The 18844-nt window shown below is 39.0% G+C and overlaps 1 protein-coding gene across 1 annotated transcript in view; it reads left to right on the top strand.

The window, feature by feature from the left end:
- The window catches only part of LOC122791474 (hemicentin-1-like), an 810132-nt gene that overhangs the window by 177094 nt on the left and 614194 nt on the right, over positions 1–18844 (top strand). Inside the window, exon 4 of the mRNA XM_044059217.1 lies at positions 11657–11941. Within this exon, the coding sequence (XP_043915152.1) occupies positions 11657–11941 (285 nt within the window). The remainder of the gene's footprint in view (positions 1–11656; positions 11942–18844) is intronic.

The following is an 18844-nucleotide window of genomic DNA, read 5'->3' on the forward strand; positions in this document are numbered from 1 at the left end:
TCTGCATTAGTAACTGTATTTAGAGCACAACCTAGAGCTGTTTACTGAATTTCCTGTTTGCACTTATTTTTAAAATCGTTTTTTTCTCAAAACTTGCATTTTATCTGTCTTTGGCCTAGCACTCTTGTGTGGGGTCATTTACTGCACTGTTATAACTTGTTGATACTTGTTAACCTCTGCTATCTCTGAAAAACAAAAAAAAAATATCTTGCTTTTTTCCCACTTTTCTGAGATTTAAAAAAGTTCAGTTACAGGCTTGCTGTTCTTGAACTGTTTGTAAGTTTCTGTGAAGCCATTTTTTGCTTAGGCTAAAGGAAAGTCTCTCTGTTGATCAGTGGCAGTGAAAAACATTGAGCAGCCTGCCTGCCCCTGTGGGAGTGGTTACTGACTTGAAACTGTAGTTTTATTGGCCATTCTGGGTCAATTTCAAAACTCCTTCATCTTCCTCTCTTAAAACCTGGTTGCCTCGTGGTTTTGGTGCCTTTTCAGGCTTGTTGGCTGTTGGTGAAGCACCCACCAAGAGGAGAAACCGCTGAGAGAAGAAAGGAGCCACTTAGTATTTTTCCTCTGTTTATTTGCTAAGGTTTTCTGCATAGCCACCTATTTTGAGCATTTTCTGGCTTGTTAAATTTGATTTCTGCATTAGTAAATATATTTAGAGCACAACCTAGAGCTGTTTACTGAATTTCCTGTTTGCACTTATTTTTAAAATTGTTTTTTTCTCAAAACTTGCATTTTATCTGTCTTTGGCCTAGCACTCTTGTGTGGGGTCATTTACTGCACTGTTATAACTTGTTGATACTTGTTAACCTCTGCTATCTCTGAAAAAACAAAAAACAAAAAACAATCTTGCTTTTTTCCCACTTTTCTGAGATTTAAAAAAGTTCAGTTACAGGCTTGCTGTTCTTGAACTGTTTGTAAGTTTCTGTGAGGCCATTTTTTGCTTGGGCTAAAGGAAAGTCTCTCTGTTGATCAGTGGCAGTGAAAAACATTGAGCAGCCTGCCTGCCCCTGTGGGAGTGGTTACTGACTTGAAACTGTAGTTTTATTGGCCATTCTGGGTCAATTCCAAAACTCCTTCATCTTCCTCTCTTAAAACCCTCTTTTGTGCATTTTTTGCGCGTTTTTGAGCATAGCGCAACAGTGGGCAGCACCACCTAATTGGGTTTAAACTATTCCTGGCTCCACAAAGTCTGCTGTTCACTTTTTTCCCTTAGAACTGCTCTATCTCTCAATTTAAACACCATATTCTCATTCTAAGGCCCTTTACTGGTCCAATTAAGTAATCCTACAAGTTAGCACTATTAAACCATAAGCACTACTTACTCTTATACTCTCTACGATTACCCTGTCCTCTATTGATCCATCTTAAATTCAGTTTCCCTATTACTCTAGCATGTCCAAAGGTCAGTCAATGGCTTCCTCTCCAGTCCAGCTGGTGAATCAGGGAATTTTGAGGCAATGTTACAACTGTCTCATGTACACGGACAACCCTCTCCTCCTCCAAACAGGTTCAAATATATGTGAGAGATGCAACTATTTAGCCAAACTGGAGGCTGAGCTCTCTCATCTCAAAACTGGTGTAACCAGTCAGGAGGAGAAGGTAACCTCACACAACACAATTCCAGTATCACATAGTCCCACCACATCAGCGAACCAAACACATAAATACACAAAACATACTCGAGGCTCTAAATAAAAATCTACCTAAGCAACAGAGACCTCCAAAGCAGACATCCAAGCAAACGCTACCTCAAAACAAAACACACACAACACATAACTCACAAAGTCAGTGTGCCAAGCAGCCACAGCCCTTAAGGCTGAATAACACACCTGATACTCTTGTTATAGGTGACTCTATTGTCAGACACACTGACGTCCCGCTCACCAGGCTGAATAAAGAGAAGGTCACAGTGAGCTTCCTGTCGGGTGCTAGGATCCGACACATAACGCAAGCACTCAGGTCACTCCAAAGCAAATACAAATATGACTCAGTCATTGTACATGCTGGTGTGAATGACCTGAGATGTACCTCCCTGGACTACATGAAAAGAGACATAGAGGAGCTCTCCTGATCATGTAGCCCAGGCTGGTATGACCCTGACCTTGAGCAGCATCTTACCCTCACCTAGAATGATGCCACAGTACAAAGACAAAATGATTGATTTTAACAATTGGCTAAAATTTTGGTGTCATTCAAAGGGGATCCAGTGTCTGTCAGCCTGGGATGACATGCTCGACAAGCCACGTTGCTTTGCTAGGGACGGCATGCACCTGTCACCACTGGGCTTTCGAATATTGGCAAAGGCTCTTGTCACCCCCATAGTGCCTTTTTTAGGCAAGGCTCAAAAGTCAAACCCACCCCCATAGACAGCACAAGGAACAAGAAACTAAGAGTAATGCTGCTAAACGCCAGAAGTCTTAACCTCAAGATGCATGCACTCGAAGCTCTCCTCAGTATGGAGAACATCGATATCTGTGCAGTGACAGAAACCTGGTTCAAGGCTCCAGAGAGCACCCCAGCACTACCAGGCTATACCTCATATCATGCTTTTCGGCCCCAAAACCCGGACCGAACCACAAAAGTAGGGGGAGTTTCCATATTTATCAATGATATTCACACCTCCAGGTTAGTGGCATTGCACGAAGTATCGGAGACCATCCATGTGCAACTAACAGTGGGCAAGACTGCTTTTCAGTTTATAGCATCCTTCAGACCACCCTCTCAAAGTCAGGAATCCCATTCGGCTTTCCTGAAAACATTGGAGAACATGAAGATCTCTCTGAACACCATTATATTGGGTGACTTCAACTACCCAAACATTGACTGGAAGCACTACTCAAGCCCCAGCACCTTAGCCCAAAGATTCCTGGAAATTATAAACTCAAATGCTATGGAACAACTAGTCACCACTCCCACAAGAGGGGACAACATACTAGACCTGATCATTACCAACATGGGGACTCTATGCTCCACACCAGAAGTATATCCCTCATTGGTAAGATCAGACCATAAATTAATTTCACTGGATGTCCACATCCCGACCCCACCCCCAGCCCAGAAAACCACAGTGAAAAACTTCTCAAAAGCAAACTTCTCACTTCTCAAAACCGAAGTGGAATCCTTCAAGGCCCCAGGGCCAGTGGAAACTACAGCCCAAACTGCAGAATCCTATATAAATGAATTCTACAGACATCTCCAGGAATGCATTGATCATGCTATCCCAAACAAAACCAAGACCCAATCATACAAAGGCAGGCATCCAGTCTGGTGGACCCCTGCCATAAATAAACTGTACAACAGAAGGAGGAAGCTACTACATGATAGAGCAAAATCCCTAATAGGGAAGGCATCTCTGATCAGTACTAGCAAAAAATTACGATCCCTCATAAAATCCTCCAAGGCCAGCTTCGAGAGAAAAATTGCACAGGACACCAAAGACAATCATAAGGCTTTTTTCAGTTATGTTAGAAACCTGGGATACAACTCCCAGACTTGTTCTGAGTTGATTCTAAACGACAAAAAATACACTGAACCCACAGACATCGCCAATATCCTGGCAGACAGGTTCAGTGCAAACTCCCCCCCCCCAAAAGAGCAAGTATCTATCCCAGCAGAGGGCTGCCTCCCAAACATCTCAGATGCTCAGGTGAAGGCTGCCCTCTCCAAAGCAAAAAACACTGCTTCCATGGGACCAGATGGCATCCCAGGTTGCGTCCTACATGAACTACAAGAGGAACTAATCCCTCAAATAAAACAGCTATACAATCTCAGCCTCACTACAGGATATGTGCCCACAGAATGGCGTACAGCGACAGTGGTCCCATTCCACAAAGGTGGAGCCTCTACGGACCCTGGAAACTATCGCCCCATAAGCCTGACTAGCTTAGTCTGCAAGGCTATGGACAGGATCATCATGGAGTTCATAAACAAAGACATTGGGGACCTACAGACACTAGATCCTACCCAGTTCGGCTTTGTCAAGGACAGATCCTGCCTCTTGAACCTGGTTGACTTCTTTGAAACAGTCACCAAAGCCATAGATGAAGGGAAGGTAGTCCACACAGCCTATCTGGACCTTGCAAAGGCATTTGACACAATACCCCACTCGGGCATCATAGATAAGCTATCCAGCTTAAATATAAACCCCTATGTCACAAGATGGGTCGCAAACTGGCTCAAAGACAGAACCCACAGAGTGAGAGTTGCTGGAGCCATGTCAGACTTGAAACCGGTCACAAGTGGCGTCCCACAGGGTTCTGTCCTGGGACCACTCTTGTTCGGTATATACTTTTCCGAGGTACAGGCAAACATGGGAGGACTATGGCTCACCAAGTTCGCAGACGACTGCAAACTGGGCGCCATAATCAACTCTCCAGCTGACACAAACATCCTTCAAAAAGGTCTCACAGAGACAGATAACTGGTGCCAGTGCCATGGTTTAAAGCTAAATGCCAAAAAATGTATAGTCATACCCTTTGGCAAAAACAATGTGCCCACAAATTACCACATAGGCGGAAACCCATTAAGTACAGAGAAATTTATTAGGGACCTGGGGACCCAAGTTGATAGCAATCTCTCCTTTGAAAACCACATTGCCAAAGTGGTTAGAAAGACCTTCTACATAGCCCACCTCATCACGAAGGGTTTCACATCTAGATCAAGAGAGGTAATCGTGCCCCTTTATTCATCCCTCAACAGGCCCATCATAGAATACAGTGCCCCTTTTGGGATGTACCTTACCCGACACCTGCAGCAATTAGAAAGACCCCAAAAGTATCTCACCAAGAGGATCAAGGGTGTCAAACAGATGCCATATGCTGCTCGGTTAAAAAAACTCCAGCTCTACTCAGTTGCATACCGCCTACTTCGAGGCGATCTATGCCTGACATACAAAGCTATGTCAAATCCAGAATTAATGGACATGCTCCACCTCAGTAAATCTAAATCCATTAGAGCCACATGCTCGAGGGACTTGAACCTCAGCACTGAAATAAACAGAACTTGCTGGCGGGACAGGTTCATAACCCAGAGGCTCCCTTCGCTCTGGAATAGAATTCCAGTTCATGTGAGGCAGAGCACCTCACTGAATCTCTTCAAGAAGAATCTCGATAAGTGGATGGGGGATCGTAGGTTTGTCCCAGGGATTACTCCCGTATCACTATTAGACAGAGGCACAGTAAACTAAACCTTAAAAAGGGCACAGTATACTCAAATCAAGGGGTGGTGTAAGCCATACAGAATCGGGCTAGGCTTATAATTGCCCCAGGGCAGATAGCCTAGTATGAACCTATGAACCTATGAACCTATATCCATTCATTAAGCTTGCAGTTTGTCTTCCCAATATAAAAAGATCCGTTCTTCTTTGGTGTCCTTGTTCCCATTGCTTTGGAGGTCTGGTAAAATAAAGAGTGTACATTGCTTTGGAGGTCTGGTAAAATAAAGAGTGTACAAGGAGACATGTGACATCATCTCATGAGTCTACTCCACACAGATATTAGCAAAAGTGAGGGTGATGATTCCCCACAATTCCCTAGATGACCTCAAGTTCAAAAAGTCTCAGAAATGTAAAGATAGAAAGATGATCCACAGAGCCCACAAACATTTCACAACCGATCTTGTCAAAGGCATTCCAGTCCTTCATAATTGTTCTTGAGTGGCTTATTCAATTGCCAAAATGGTGCACCCTGCTGTTTGGAAAATACAGGATAATCCTGATTTGGTTGTGGTTGTCCAAGGAAACCAAAGAAGATACACCAGCTTCCCAAAGGATTTTCCTACTGGGCACCGAATTCTAAGTCAGACCATATTTGTGCTGCAGCAATCTTAAAAAAGGCACATATACTGCAGAATCCTTGTGCCCATTCCACAAATAAAGAATCTAATACATATTTAGTAAGATCTGATCAATTATATGAGTCTGTCATTGGAAGATTTGCCTGATGAAGAACTGAAGTACAAATTGCAGTGCTAGACGGCAGCCTTGGTTTCAAACCTTGCTGTACCTATCTCAAGTTCTGGTGGGTGGTTCAGTCAGAGCAGTGGGTGTCAACATTGCCCTTAACAGTCATGCATGGCTGTGCGATGCATTATTTGCCAAGGGCTCCAAGGTAACCTTCCTGAGCACACCTTTTGATGGGACTGTCCTTTTTATTACATAAATGAAAAGACAACTGGATAATATAAAAGCAGAGGGCAACAACCTTATGTTTGCTGCCATTACATTTCAGACTCCCCAGTACATGTTATCTATAATGCAACCAAGTCCATGTATTTGGTTTATGACTCAGCTAATGTCAGCAAAATTCTGATGAAATGGAAAGCCACTGTAGATGTGGTAACACCCAGAACAATCACTAACCCAGAGATTGTAACATTTAGTAGCAACAGAAGCTCCATGGCGCTCCTTAAGGAGGACAACAGTCTAATTCCTGAGACCTTACCTGTCTTCCGTACTCTGGAGACATTCATTTTTCTGTCCTTCAATTTGAATGCATGGCTTGTCAATACATAAAACAAATAGATCAGGCCAGCAGTATCCAGAGGCTATGCAATTCCTTTCCTCTCCCACCCCCCAGTCCCAACGTCTTCTATCACCTAACACCCTACTCCATTAAAACAGTATGGCAATAAAAGAGATCTTACAAAAAACTGGCTAAGATGTCCACCAGAACAAACAGGAACATATTATTCCAGGAACTTTTCAACTTCCATAAACACAGAGGATCTCCAGTTAATACTCCTGGCTTCACGTGAAGGAGTTTTCTACTCTTCCAGGATGGAGCCAGCCATTACAAATTATGGACAGTTCCATTCTCTGTCAGCTGACCTACCTGTATGTAGATTGAATGGATACCCATAGTTGGCAGTAAACCAAAAATGCAATGGGTAATGGTACTTTTCCTGGGTGATTGACTGGCTGCTGTGCTGTTCCATCTCAGTACAGTCACATTTCTTTCTTTCTTTCTTTTTTTATTTTCATCATCATCTTTATTAAATCCTTAGTGTATGAACAAAGAGAAGAAGAAGAAAACAGTCATCATAATAGTTCACAAATTGTTACAAAACAGTAACACATTTAACACTGCATTAAATTATGTACAGTAGAATAAATATAAAAAAATATGACCACAAAGATAGAATAATCTATAATAATGTTGAAAGATCTTTCTGTACTTTTGCTTTTGGAAATGATATCTGACATGATGCTAATAAATGCAGAAAAGTGATATTACATCTACAGGGTAGTTTTCCAGTTTGCAAAGTAATGACTAATGCTGTCAAACATATACTTTTGTGTTATACTCCACCTTCCTCATTTAATCTATTTTTTTCAGTATGAAACACGTTAACCAGAATTCTGGGTGGTCACTGCTAGGCAGATCAGATATTAGTGCCCAGCTTGCTGTAATCTATCCTAGTTTTCTTTAATCTTAGAACAGTACCAGATCATTTGTAAATAATCAATGTTACAGCACTTGAACTTCCAACATATCACTCTAGTAGCTACCCCAGTCTTCTGGAATCTGACAGGTGAATAGTGCCACTGGTGCAGAGTTTTATGGCTTGTAAGAGCAATGTCGGGTATAGAATACAGAGATCTGCATTGCACATTTTCTTGCTGTTGGCCTTCCATTGACAATCCTTGCCCCAACTGCTAGTTCTACAATGCTTTTGAATTTTGCCATGATTGTTTTCTCAGTTTTATTAAAGCCTGATATAATTCTGTAATGGTACCCTTCTTATATTCTCTTTTAATCCATAGGAAGTCAGACTATTTCCCCAGTAGTCCTACTCAGCGGTCAAGCTGAATAACAGTATTGTATTGCAAAAATATTGACTTCATCTAGAGGTGTTGCCAGAATCTAACTTTCTTATCTGTGCACCTATCAAGACAGCCCTTTGAAAGACAGAAATTCTATCCTATTATTGCTTACCAACTCCTTCCAAAACATTTACCCCATATTATTCTAATCCTGTGAAAATATAAATTTACCTTTAATCTGGTACCATTTCCTTATTCTATACCATATCTCAAAGTGCTGTTCATTCATCTTACCAAAAAGCACCTTTCCTAACCCAAACTCCATACCGGCTGGATTGCACACCTTCCTCCTCCCATCTAATGTTGGATGAAGCCACTTCTCATGTATAACAAGAGTTTTCATTATCAATCACATTGGGGCTGAGAAAGTTCTTGCCTGGATCACTTGACTTAGAGTGATAGAGCAATACAGTCAATTTTCTCCATGATCTGCTTGGCAGGGTGGAATTCCATAAAAAGCCATCATGATGCTTTGCTACTTCTGTGCAGATGAACTTAGGCAGATACTGAGTATATACCAGCATAAGAAGTAAATGTTGGTAGGCAAAATATTTTAATATCATTCTAGCTACAGTAGTCAAATTTCTGTGACATATTTCTGATTTGACAATTACAGTGAGCATTGTAAGGTAATTGATGAAGTATTTCACTCGCTCATACACATAGACTGATTGATAGATTCATAGATATTCTATTGATACTTATGACCGCTTATGCCTCACCAGTACCCCCCCTCTTGCTGAACCTACTTTCTCCAGGAGGGCCATGCCAGTCAATCCTGGAGAACATTTGTGGATACCCTTCCAGTCATCTTGGCTGTATTTAATGGAGAATATTGAGTCTTACTGCTTAATATGCAGGGGATGTTTATTCCAGAGATTTGGGAAGTGCTGGATTATATAACTGTCGGTCCTCCATGTTTTATTTATCTCTTGGTGCAAATTTAGGTCCCTGATTCTTGTATTGATAGAGATTTTAGAATTGTGGATAATTAGAAAGTCTAAAACAACTAGTTATCTAATGGCATGGTAAGAGAGACAGATAACTCTGTTCTAAGATATATAAGACAACGGATAATAGGACAGAGTTTCCCTTTCCCATGTTACTAATACCTGCTAATACTAACCATAATCCTACCCCTAACCACACACCTTATCTTAGAAAAACCCTTTCTGTAACACTGCCACTAATCAGACAAATTTGGTCTGTTAGTGAATGTGTTTTTTTTCTTCTAAGATCAAAAAAGGAAAACAATTTCTATTCCTATCCTGATATGCAAAGGCATAGAATGCATTATCATGGACCTTATAAAAAAGGATATTGGCAAACTCCAAATGCTTGACCTCACACAGTTTGGTTTTGTCAAAGGGGATCATGCTTATTAAACTTGGTCGACTTCTTTGAAACAGTCACCAAAGCCATGGACGAGGGGAAGACGGTGCACATCACCTACATTGACCTAGCCAAAGCCTTCCCACTTAGGCATAATGGATAATCTCTCCCAGCTAGGCATCAACCCATATTTTACCAGGCAGGTAACTAACTGACTCACTGACAGGACCCACTCAGTCAAAATAGAGGAAGCCACCTCTAGTAGTAGACTTGTAACGAGTGGTGTACCCCAATGATCGGTCTGGGGGCCTCTGCTGTTTAGGATATAATTTTTTGAGGTGCAAGCCAAAACTGGTAGTTTGTGGCTGACCAAGTTTGCAGATGACTGCAAGCTGGGTGCTGTCTTAAATTCCCCTAGTGATGTGAACATCCTCCAAGAGGGCCTTATCTATATTAATGACTGATGCCAGAAGCATGGCCTTAAACTGAATGCCAAGAAATGCATCATTATCACCTTTGGAGAAAATGGCATCCCCAGTAATTATCATATTAATAACAACTTACTAAGCATGCAATCATTCGTGAGGGACTTGGGCACCCAGGTTGATAGCAACCTGACTTTTGACCACCACATTGCTTCCACTGTACGGAAGACTTTCTATATGGCCCACTTCATAAATAAGGGTATTTCTTCCAGGAACAAGGAGTTCATTACATCCCTGTACTCCTCCCTTATCAGACACATTATCGAGTACAATGCCCCCTTTGGCATATATCTTGCCAAGCACATGCTGCAGCTGGAGAGACCACAGAGGTTCCTGGCCAGGAAAATCTAGGGTCTCAAGCACCTATCCTATACAGATACGCTAAAAGCCCTGTCCTTCTCAGTCTCACACAGACTGCTCAGAGGTGACCTTTGTCTGTCGTACAGATCCTCTCAGGCCCAGCCTTGATTGAGTTGATGCATATAGGCAAGTCAAAGTCCACTTGCGCAACCCGCATGCAAGGGCTCGACCTGGTCTATGAGATTATTAGAACCTGTTGGCAGGGTAGATTTGTGTCCCAAAATCTCCCTCATCTGTGGAATAAACTCCCTCTCCATGTCAAGCAGAGTACCTCACTAACCCACTTTAAGAGGAACCTGGATGACTAAATGGGAAACAGAAAATATGCCCCTGGGATCCCACCTATGTCCCTGCTGGACAGGGGAAACAGATTCTGACTTTTTGGTAACATGGATGAAATTGTTGGCCAAGTTTATAATGGTCTCCGGGTCAATAGCCTAGTATCGTCCTATGAATCTATGAACCTATAGATGTCCTTACTGTGCAAGATCCATGCAGAGCATTGCATAAAATGCATAAGTGGACTTCAGTAAAAGAGTCTGAGCAGGGTAAAGAGAAGCAAATGTATCCTCCTTAGATTGCAGTTCCAAGTGTAGAGTGTAGTGTGGTGTAGTGTGTGTGTGTGTGTGTGTGTGTGTGTGTGTGTGTGTGTGTGTGTGTGTGTGTGTGTGTGTGTGTGAGTGTGTGTGTGTGTGTGTGTGTGTGTGTGTGTGTGTGTGTGTGTGTGTGTGTGTGTAAGTGTCTGAGTGCCTGCACTTGACTTTGTCTTTGTGTAGCTAGGAGTGGGGAAGGAGAGTGTATATCTCTGTTATGTTGTTGGAACCCATACTAGGAACTTGTGAGTGATAGAAGGTGCTCATCCAAGCTACTATCCAGACTCCTCATTTGAGTGACTCATAGCCAGTACAAATGGTATTTTAATCAGATCCATAACCATGCATTTTTGTGAGCTACTATGAACGGCTTTGTATCAAAGAATTGCAACTCACCCTATCTGAGCAGTGCAGGTTGGGCTTCTCCACAGCATGTTGATGAATTTCAGAGTCAGCTCTGGTACTTAATAAGGCATCTGTAACTTTGTTAAACTATGCATTCTGGAAGGAATCATTTATGACATGAATGCAAATCCAGAAATATAGTGCAATGCAATTTCAATAAACATTTTCTTTTTCTGATTTTTTTTTAGTATATCTCTCACGTTGTGCATAATCTAACCAATGCATGAATTTACCTGTCCATCTGTCCTGAAGTGTCTGTCTTGGATAATCAAGTAAACACACAAAACTACTAAGAGCATGTTTGTAGATGTAACCCAGATAATTGCAGAATGAAAAAGCAAACCATGACAACCAAAATGCATTTAACTCTGAATCAGCTTTATAAAAGGTTTGCAGCAGGACAGAAAAAATTACATTGTAGCATGAATGTATCAGTGAAGTACTGAAGTCAAATGCAAATTTATGTAAATGAGCTTGAAATATGCAACAGGAATAATCACTTATAATATCCGTGTCTGTCACTGTCCGGGATTGTTTAGTAATATGGCTACTAATACTGACAGAGCTACTGCAACAATATAGATATTATCTTATAATATGCAGCCAATAACTGCTGTAGTCTGAAATGTTTAAAGATGATTATTTTGTTTTTACAGGTGTAGGTTCAAATCCATTTCTTAGCATCCTGAGCTATCAAGAAGAAACTATCACATTTATCTGTAAATCACAGAAATGGTTCCCACAACCAGAGGTGTCATGGATTGGAAAAGATGTACAGAAGTTCTCAGATAAAGTTGAAACAAAAATTGAAGAAGATAATGAAGGTCTTTATCAAGTAAAAAGTGTTATTGTATTACAAAAGGATTCTATAACTGGCCTCTCCTGCAGCATTAAAAATATACTTCTAACTGAAGAAAAACATACTGCCCTACCACACCCAGGTAACTGCAGTTATCTGTTCATTCTAACCAGAAAAGTAATGCTAAGGTACTCAAGTAAATTTAATTTTGTGTGAAGATGTAAATTATGTTTCTGACAAAATGGTTTATATATAAACTATATCACATTTAACAAAATGTTTTACAGTGACTTGTATTTCCAAAACAACTGATCTTCTTTAGATATTTTTTCTCCTGTACTTTTAAGTTCTTTTAGTTTCTGAGAATTGTAGATTATTTGCTTCCTGATTTTAACATTTGAATCTTTTCAGGTTCATTACTCTTAACTTGAAGATAGAAAACAGCAGGAAGCCATGCACAGTGTATTTATATCTTTTAATGGTATTGAATTTATGAGTGTTGAACATCAGGTAGTTTACTGTTTGATACTGAAATTTGTTAAAGACAAAAAGTAAAGATTAGAAAATGAATGGTCTTTCTTCTGACTGCATCATATTTTATCGTATTGTCTTATGCCATGTCATATTTGACATCATATTGTGAAAACAAAGCGAAGGAGAATATGAGTATGCCTTATCTCTCTATATGTCTTACCTTCTTTAAACACCTTTATTGAATTATCACTCGAGACATAGGCAATTTATACAAAAGTAATCAAACTTTATTGACAAATTAACATTAACAAACATTATACTTCACATATATTGCTATATATATCATATAACCTAAGCAACATTACATAAATTATTCAATTCCTGCCAAAGAAACATCTCTATTAAACCATCACTTACAACATAAACAATCATACATTTATAAAAAATATATGAAAGGATCCAAGGGCGACCAAAGAACTCCAAAATAAATCTGTCTTTAATGTACAAATATAAAAGCATAAATGCTTTCATAGCAAAGCTACTTCATCAGATGCATAACACAGATGAAAATTCAATTAATTAAATACACTAATTAAAAATCACATGACTAGCTAACTTACTTTCTTCAAGACACATATAAAAATTCTCATAAGCAGCATGTATGTATATATATATATATATATATATATATATATATATATATATATATATATATATATATATATATATATATATATATACACATATGTATAGATATATATATATACATACATATGGATAAAACATCTTGAATTTCTGTATAAAACATATGTACATATATAAGAAATATACATTTTATATATATATATATATATATATATATATATATATATATATATATATATATATATATTTATTTATTTATTTGCAGTTGGTTAGCCAGGATAGTCCATTGGGCCAAAATAACCTGTTTTCAATGCAGTCCTGGGGAGAAAAGCTCCAATACATAGGTTACAGTAGATAATTCTTAATATATACACAAATTGTACAATTATACAGATACAAGAAAAACAATTTTGCTAATAATACTACAGAAAGAACTAGACTGAATACAGTATGGTGATGAGATTAATGGGTAATACAAACTATAGGGAAAAGTAGTACTAAAGTACTGAGAAATAACAACATATCTGGAAGCAATTTGTGATAATACTGAGGAATAATAACATATTAGGAAGAATGCACAAAGAATTGAGGAGTAGTAATGTATTAGGGACACAATAGAAGGAAGTGTGGCCTAGTATAAGGAAAGTAAGGAAATTTGCAGGAGGAAACAAAGGAAGAAGGAAGATGACTTTGCAAGTGTTAGTTATGTGGGGTGGGAGCAAGAGCATTCCCATTGGGATATTAGATATGAGTGAAGAGATCTTTTAAATATGAAATGGTTGGGGGTGGTGCGAATGGAAGGAGGCAGGGAGTTCCAAAGACGTGCAAGGCCATAAGAAAAAAGATTTTTGCCTGGGGGACGATTTGGTTTATATACCTCTAGTAGATTTTGATTGTTGGACCTTAAAACTCTAGCAGGAGTGTGTATCTTGAAGGTTGATGAAAGGGAGGGACATAGGGAGGGATTGAAAATGAGCTTATGCGTGAGATTTAGTTGAGTGTATGTGATGTATATTTATATTATAATGATGGTTGAAGATAAATAAATGTGATGTATATTTATATTATAATGATGGTTGAAGATAAATAAATGCCAGACTTATCTTCTATATAAAGGTCTGGCTTTAAGTTTAGATTTCAAAGGTACTCTGCCATTCAGACCATGTCCATGGTCTCCACGCATTCTAACTATCCATTTGGCTTCTAATTGCTCAGTTTGATTCCTAATGTCACCTTTCCTAATGTTCTCAATGGTATGTCCTATTACCATAAACTTAAAAAAATGAGAAGTATCTGTGTCTACAATGTGCTTAGATAGAGCACTAACTGTATCACCTTTACTTATATGACAGTAGTGTTCCTTAACCCTATCTCTAAGTGTTCTGTCGGTTTTACCAATATAAAATGTTTTTCAAACTGAGCAGTGAGCCAGATAGACCAAATGGACACTACTGCATGTTGCAGAGACATTAAAACTGAATGTTCTATCTTGATCAGGATGGTTAAATTCACTAGTGCTGTCAATATATTTACAAACATGACAATGTCCACATGCAGTAGTACGTCCATGACCTATATTAGGTGGCATGTTTCTTGGATAACATAAACATCTCTTTGCAGACCTCATAATTTTATACACAAATCCAGGTCTAATATCTACTATACCCCTCAAATCATCATCTGTAGTCAAAATGCCCCAGTGTCTTTCAATAATCTCCCTATACTGTTTGATGTCACTGGAATAAAACAAACATACCTTTAACTTATCATTCTTCTGAGGTACAACTTGTACACTGTCAGGATACTTTTCACCAAAGTACTGGTTCTCAAGCCAAAAAGTATTTCAATGTTCTCAGCAACATCATTTTTGTGCATAACCCTTGACTATAAAGGCTTCCATTAAATAATTAGTTTGTCTTGTAAATTCTGAATCTTTAACATTCAACCTTGAGGCTCTGTAGACCTGACTCCTAACCACACTTTTGAACACGTGGTGGATGCATATTCTCTTTAGATAGAAAATGATTGCAAAGACAGGGCTTTCTATATAGCTCAATCATGATATAACCATTTATATCACAAACTACTCTAACATCTAAAATGAATTAACTAGAGACCGTACTGACTTTCAGAATGCCAATGTGTTCACTTGGCCTCGGCCAGTTATTAAAAACTCTAGTGTTGTTATTTCCACTCAAGAACCTGTTCCTATTGTTAATACGATGGAATTAGGCACATTGATTGATTCCAGTAACCATAGGAATGACCTAACATCACAGGTGGCTAATCCTGTTGCTGCAATGATGCCCATTAATGATCTAGGCTCCAGGAAGAAGACAATTCAGGTTATAGCGCAAGTTCACCATTCGGATGAACAAGCAAGTGAACAAGGGAGTGCGGCAAAACATACTGGTGATGTATTGTCTGTTTCTACTGGGTCCAATGAGCCTAATATTCCTTTTTCTCAAGGGAAATTGAAGTTTCTACTGCCGATAAAGCCTCTTATTCAAAATGAGCAGAGGTCCCGCTCTCACAGAAGGACACGTATGAAGAGGAAACCCCAGGGGAAGCTTCGGGGACACTAACACTGAAGAAATTTTGGAGCAGAACTTAGAAAGTTTGGTTTGGAATTTATCCAGCCATATTTTCACTGTAGCTGAAGCCAGCATTTTAAGAAAAGGACAATCTTTTATTCCAACTCAGAAACAAGTGTTTACAGAAGTAATTCTGGAGTTTAAAATGTTTATCAGAAATGAAATGTTCTCTTCATATTATCTTTTAAGAATGATAATAGTGATTACGGTAATACAATGAGTATCTACATACCTAATTCACATCCTTTGGTTACAGCTTTTGAAAAACTTGTTTAAATGATTTTTATAAAATGTATGCCTTTAATTCTGCTCATAATAGACATGGAGGGAAGTACAATTTAACTAAGTCTGAGTACCAAGCTTTGAATAATCTACAGAACAATAGTTGACTATTAGAGCAGCTGACAAAGGTGGTCCAATTGTGTTATTTGATATGGAAAGATATAATAATGATATGGTAACTATGCTCTCAGATAATTGTTTTTATTCTAAAATAACCTCCCGACATGTTGAGTTTATGACTAAGAAGGTTAATAATGTTTTTATGACATTATTTGATGATGGTTTTATTGATAAACATTTGTTCAGTTATTTATCTGTTAAAGATGCTTTAGTACTTGTCATTCAAGGCCTGCCCAATTAAAACAAGGACCCATTACATCCTCCTTTATGCCCCATTGTAGCAGGAAGGAACTGGTATACAGCACCTGCCTCTATTTTTGTTGAAAAACAACTTAGACCTGCTTTAAACACATGTTCACATATTTTAAGGGACACTCAGCTTTTTTAAGTGATTTATTTTTGTTTATGGGTACATATGAAAAACAAGATAGCCTGTATTTAGTGACCCTAGATGTCACTTCTCTTTTTACGGTTATCCCTAATAATGAAGGGCTTGCATATGTCAAACAATTTTTGGAGAGGTGTACTGATTGTGATAGTAAGAAAGGTGAGTTAATATGTGTATTATTAGATTGTGTTTTGAACAATAATGTTTTTGTGTTTGGTGATAGTTTCTATTGGCAGAAACATGGCACGGCTAAGGGCACATTATATGCCAATAGCTACGCCAATGTGGGAATCTGGGAAGAACAATTTGTCTTTAATGGACCTTTCAGTAAACAGGTTATTTTTTATCTTCTGTTTCTGGACGATATTTTTCTTTTATGGGAAGGTTTCATTGAAGTTTTACGAGTTCATTTATTATATTAATAATACCACTTCATTCTTGAATTTTTCTCGTAAAATTTCAGTTGACTCTGCAGAATTTTTGGATGTTAGAGTAGTTTGTGATATAAATGGTTATATCATGACTAAACTACACAGAAAGCCCTGTCATTGCAATCATTTTCTATCTAGAGAGAATATGCATCCACCACGTGGTTAGGAGTCAGGTCTATAGAGCCTCAAGATTGAACGTTAAAAATTCAGAATTTACAAGACAAACAAATTTTTTAATGGAAGCTTTTATTGCCAGGGGCTATGCACAAAATGATGTTGCTGAGAACTTTGAAATACTTTCTAGCTTGAGAACCAGTAGGGCTAGACCCTACTTTGGTGAAAAGTATACTGGCAGTGTGCAAGTTGTACCTCAGAAGAATAAGTTAAAGGTATGTTTGTTTTATTCCACTGACATCAAACAGTGTAGGGATATTATTGAAAGACACTGGGGCATTTTGACTACAGATGATGATTTGAGGGGTATAGTAGATATTAGACCTGGATTTGTGTTTAAGATTATGAGGTCTCCAAAGAGATGTTTATGTTATCCAAGAAACATGCCACCTAATAAAGGTCATGGACGTACTACTGCATGTGGACATTGTCATGTGTGTAAATATATTGACAGCACTGGTGAATTTAACCATCCTGATCAAGATAGAACATTCAGTTTTAATGTCTCTGCGACATGCAGTAGTGTCCATGTGGTCTATCTGGCTCATTGCTCAGTTTGTGAAACATTTTATATTGGTAAAACTGACAGAACACTTAGAGACAGGGTTAAGGAACACAACTATCATATAGGTAAAGGTGATACAGTTAGTGCTCTATCTAAGCACATTGTAGACACAGATACTTCTCATTTTTTTAAGTTTATGGTAATAGGACATACCTTTAAGAACATTAGGAAAGGTGACATTAGGAATCAAACTGAGCAATTAGAAGCCAAATGGATAGTTAGAATACGTGGAGACCATGGGCATGGCCTGAATGACTGAGTACCTTTGAGACCTAAACTTAAAGCCAAACCTTTAAATAGAAGATGGTCTGGCATATATTTATCTTACACCATCATTATAATATAAATATACATATATATATATATATATATATATATATATATATATATATTATGTATATTTCTTATATATGTACATATGTTTTATATAAAATTTTAGGATGTTTTTATCCATATCATCATCATCATCTTCTTTCGGCTGTTCCCGTTAGGGGTCGCCACAGCGGATCATCTGTTTCCATTTCTTCCGGTCCTCTGCAGCTTGCTCTGTCATACCAACCTCCTGCATGTCCTCTCTCACTACATCCATAAACCTTATCTTAGGCCTTCCTCTTTTTCTCTTACCTGGCAGCTCCATCCTTAGCATCCTTTTCCCAAAATACCCAACATCCCTCCTCAGCACATGTCCAAACCAACTCAGTCTCGCCTCTCTTGCTTTCTCTTCAAAACTGTCCAACCTGAGCCGACCCTCTAATATACTGATTCCTAATCCTGTCCATCCTAGTCACACCCAGTGCAAATCTTAACATCTTTAACTCTGCCACATCCAGCTTTGACTCCTGCCTTTTTGTCAATGCCACCATCTCCAACCCATATAACATAGCTGGTCTCACTACCCTCTTGTAGGCCTTCCCTTTCACTATTACTGGTACCCGTCTGTCACAAATCACTCCTGATACTCTTCTCCACCCATTCCATCCTGCCTGTACTCTCTTCTTCATCTGTCTTCCACACTCACCATTACTCTGAACTGTTGATCCCAAGTACTTAAACTCATCCACCTTTACCAACTGTATTCCCTGCATCCTCACCATTCCTCTACCCTCCCTCTCATTTACACACATATATTCTGTCTTAGCCCTGCTGACCTTTATTCCTCTCCTCTCTAGAGCATATCTCCACCTCTCCAGGGTCTCCTCAACCTGGTCCCTACTCTCACTACAGATCACAATGTCATCTGCAAACATCATAGTCCACTGGGCCTCCTGTCTGATCTCATCTGTCAACCTGTCCATCACCACTGCAAATAAGAAAGGTCTCAGAGCTGATCCTTGATGTAATCCCACCTCCACCTTAAATGTATCTGTTACTC

Source organism: Protopterus annectens, chromosome 17.part0 (assembly GCF_019279795.1).
Source record: "Protopterus annectens isolate FY-2018-M chromosome 17.part0, PAN1.0, whole genome shotgun sequence".
NCBI lineage: Eukaryota > Metazoa > Chordata > Ceratodontiformes > Protopteridae > Protopterus > Protopterus annectens.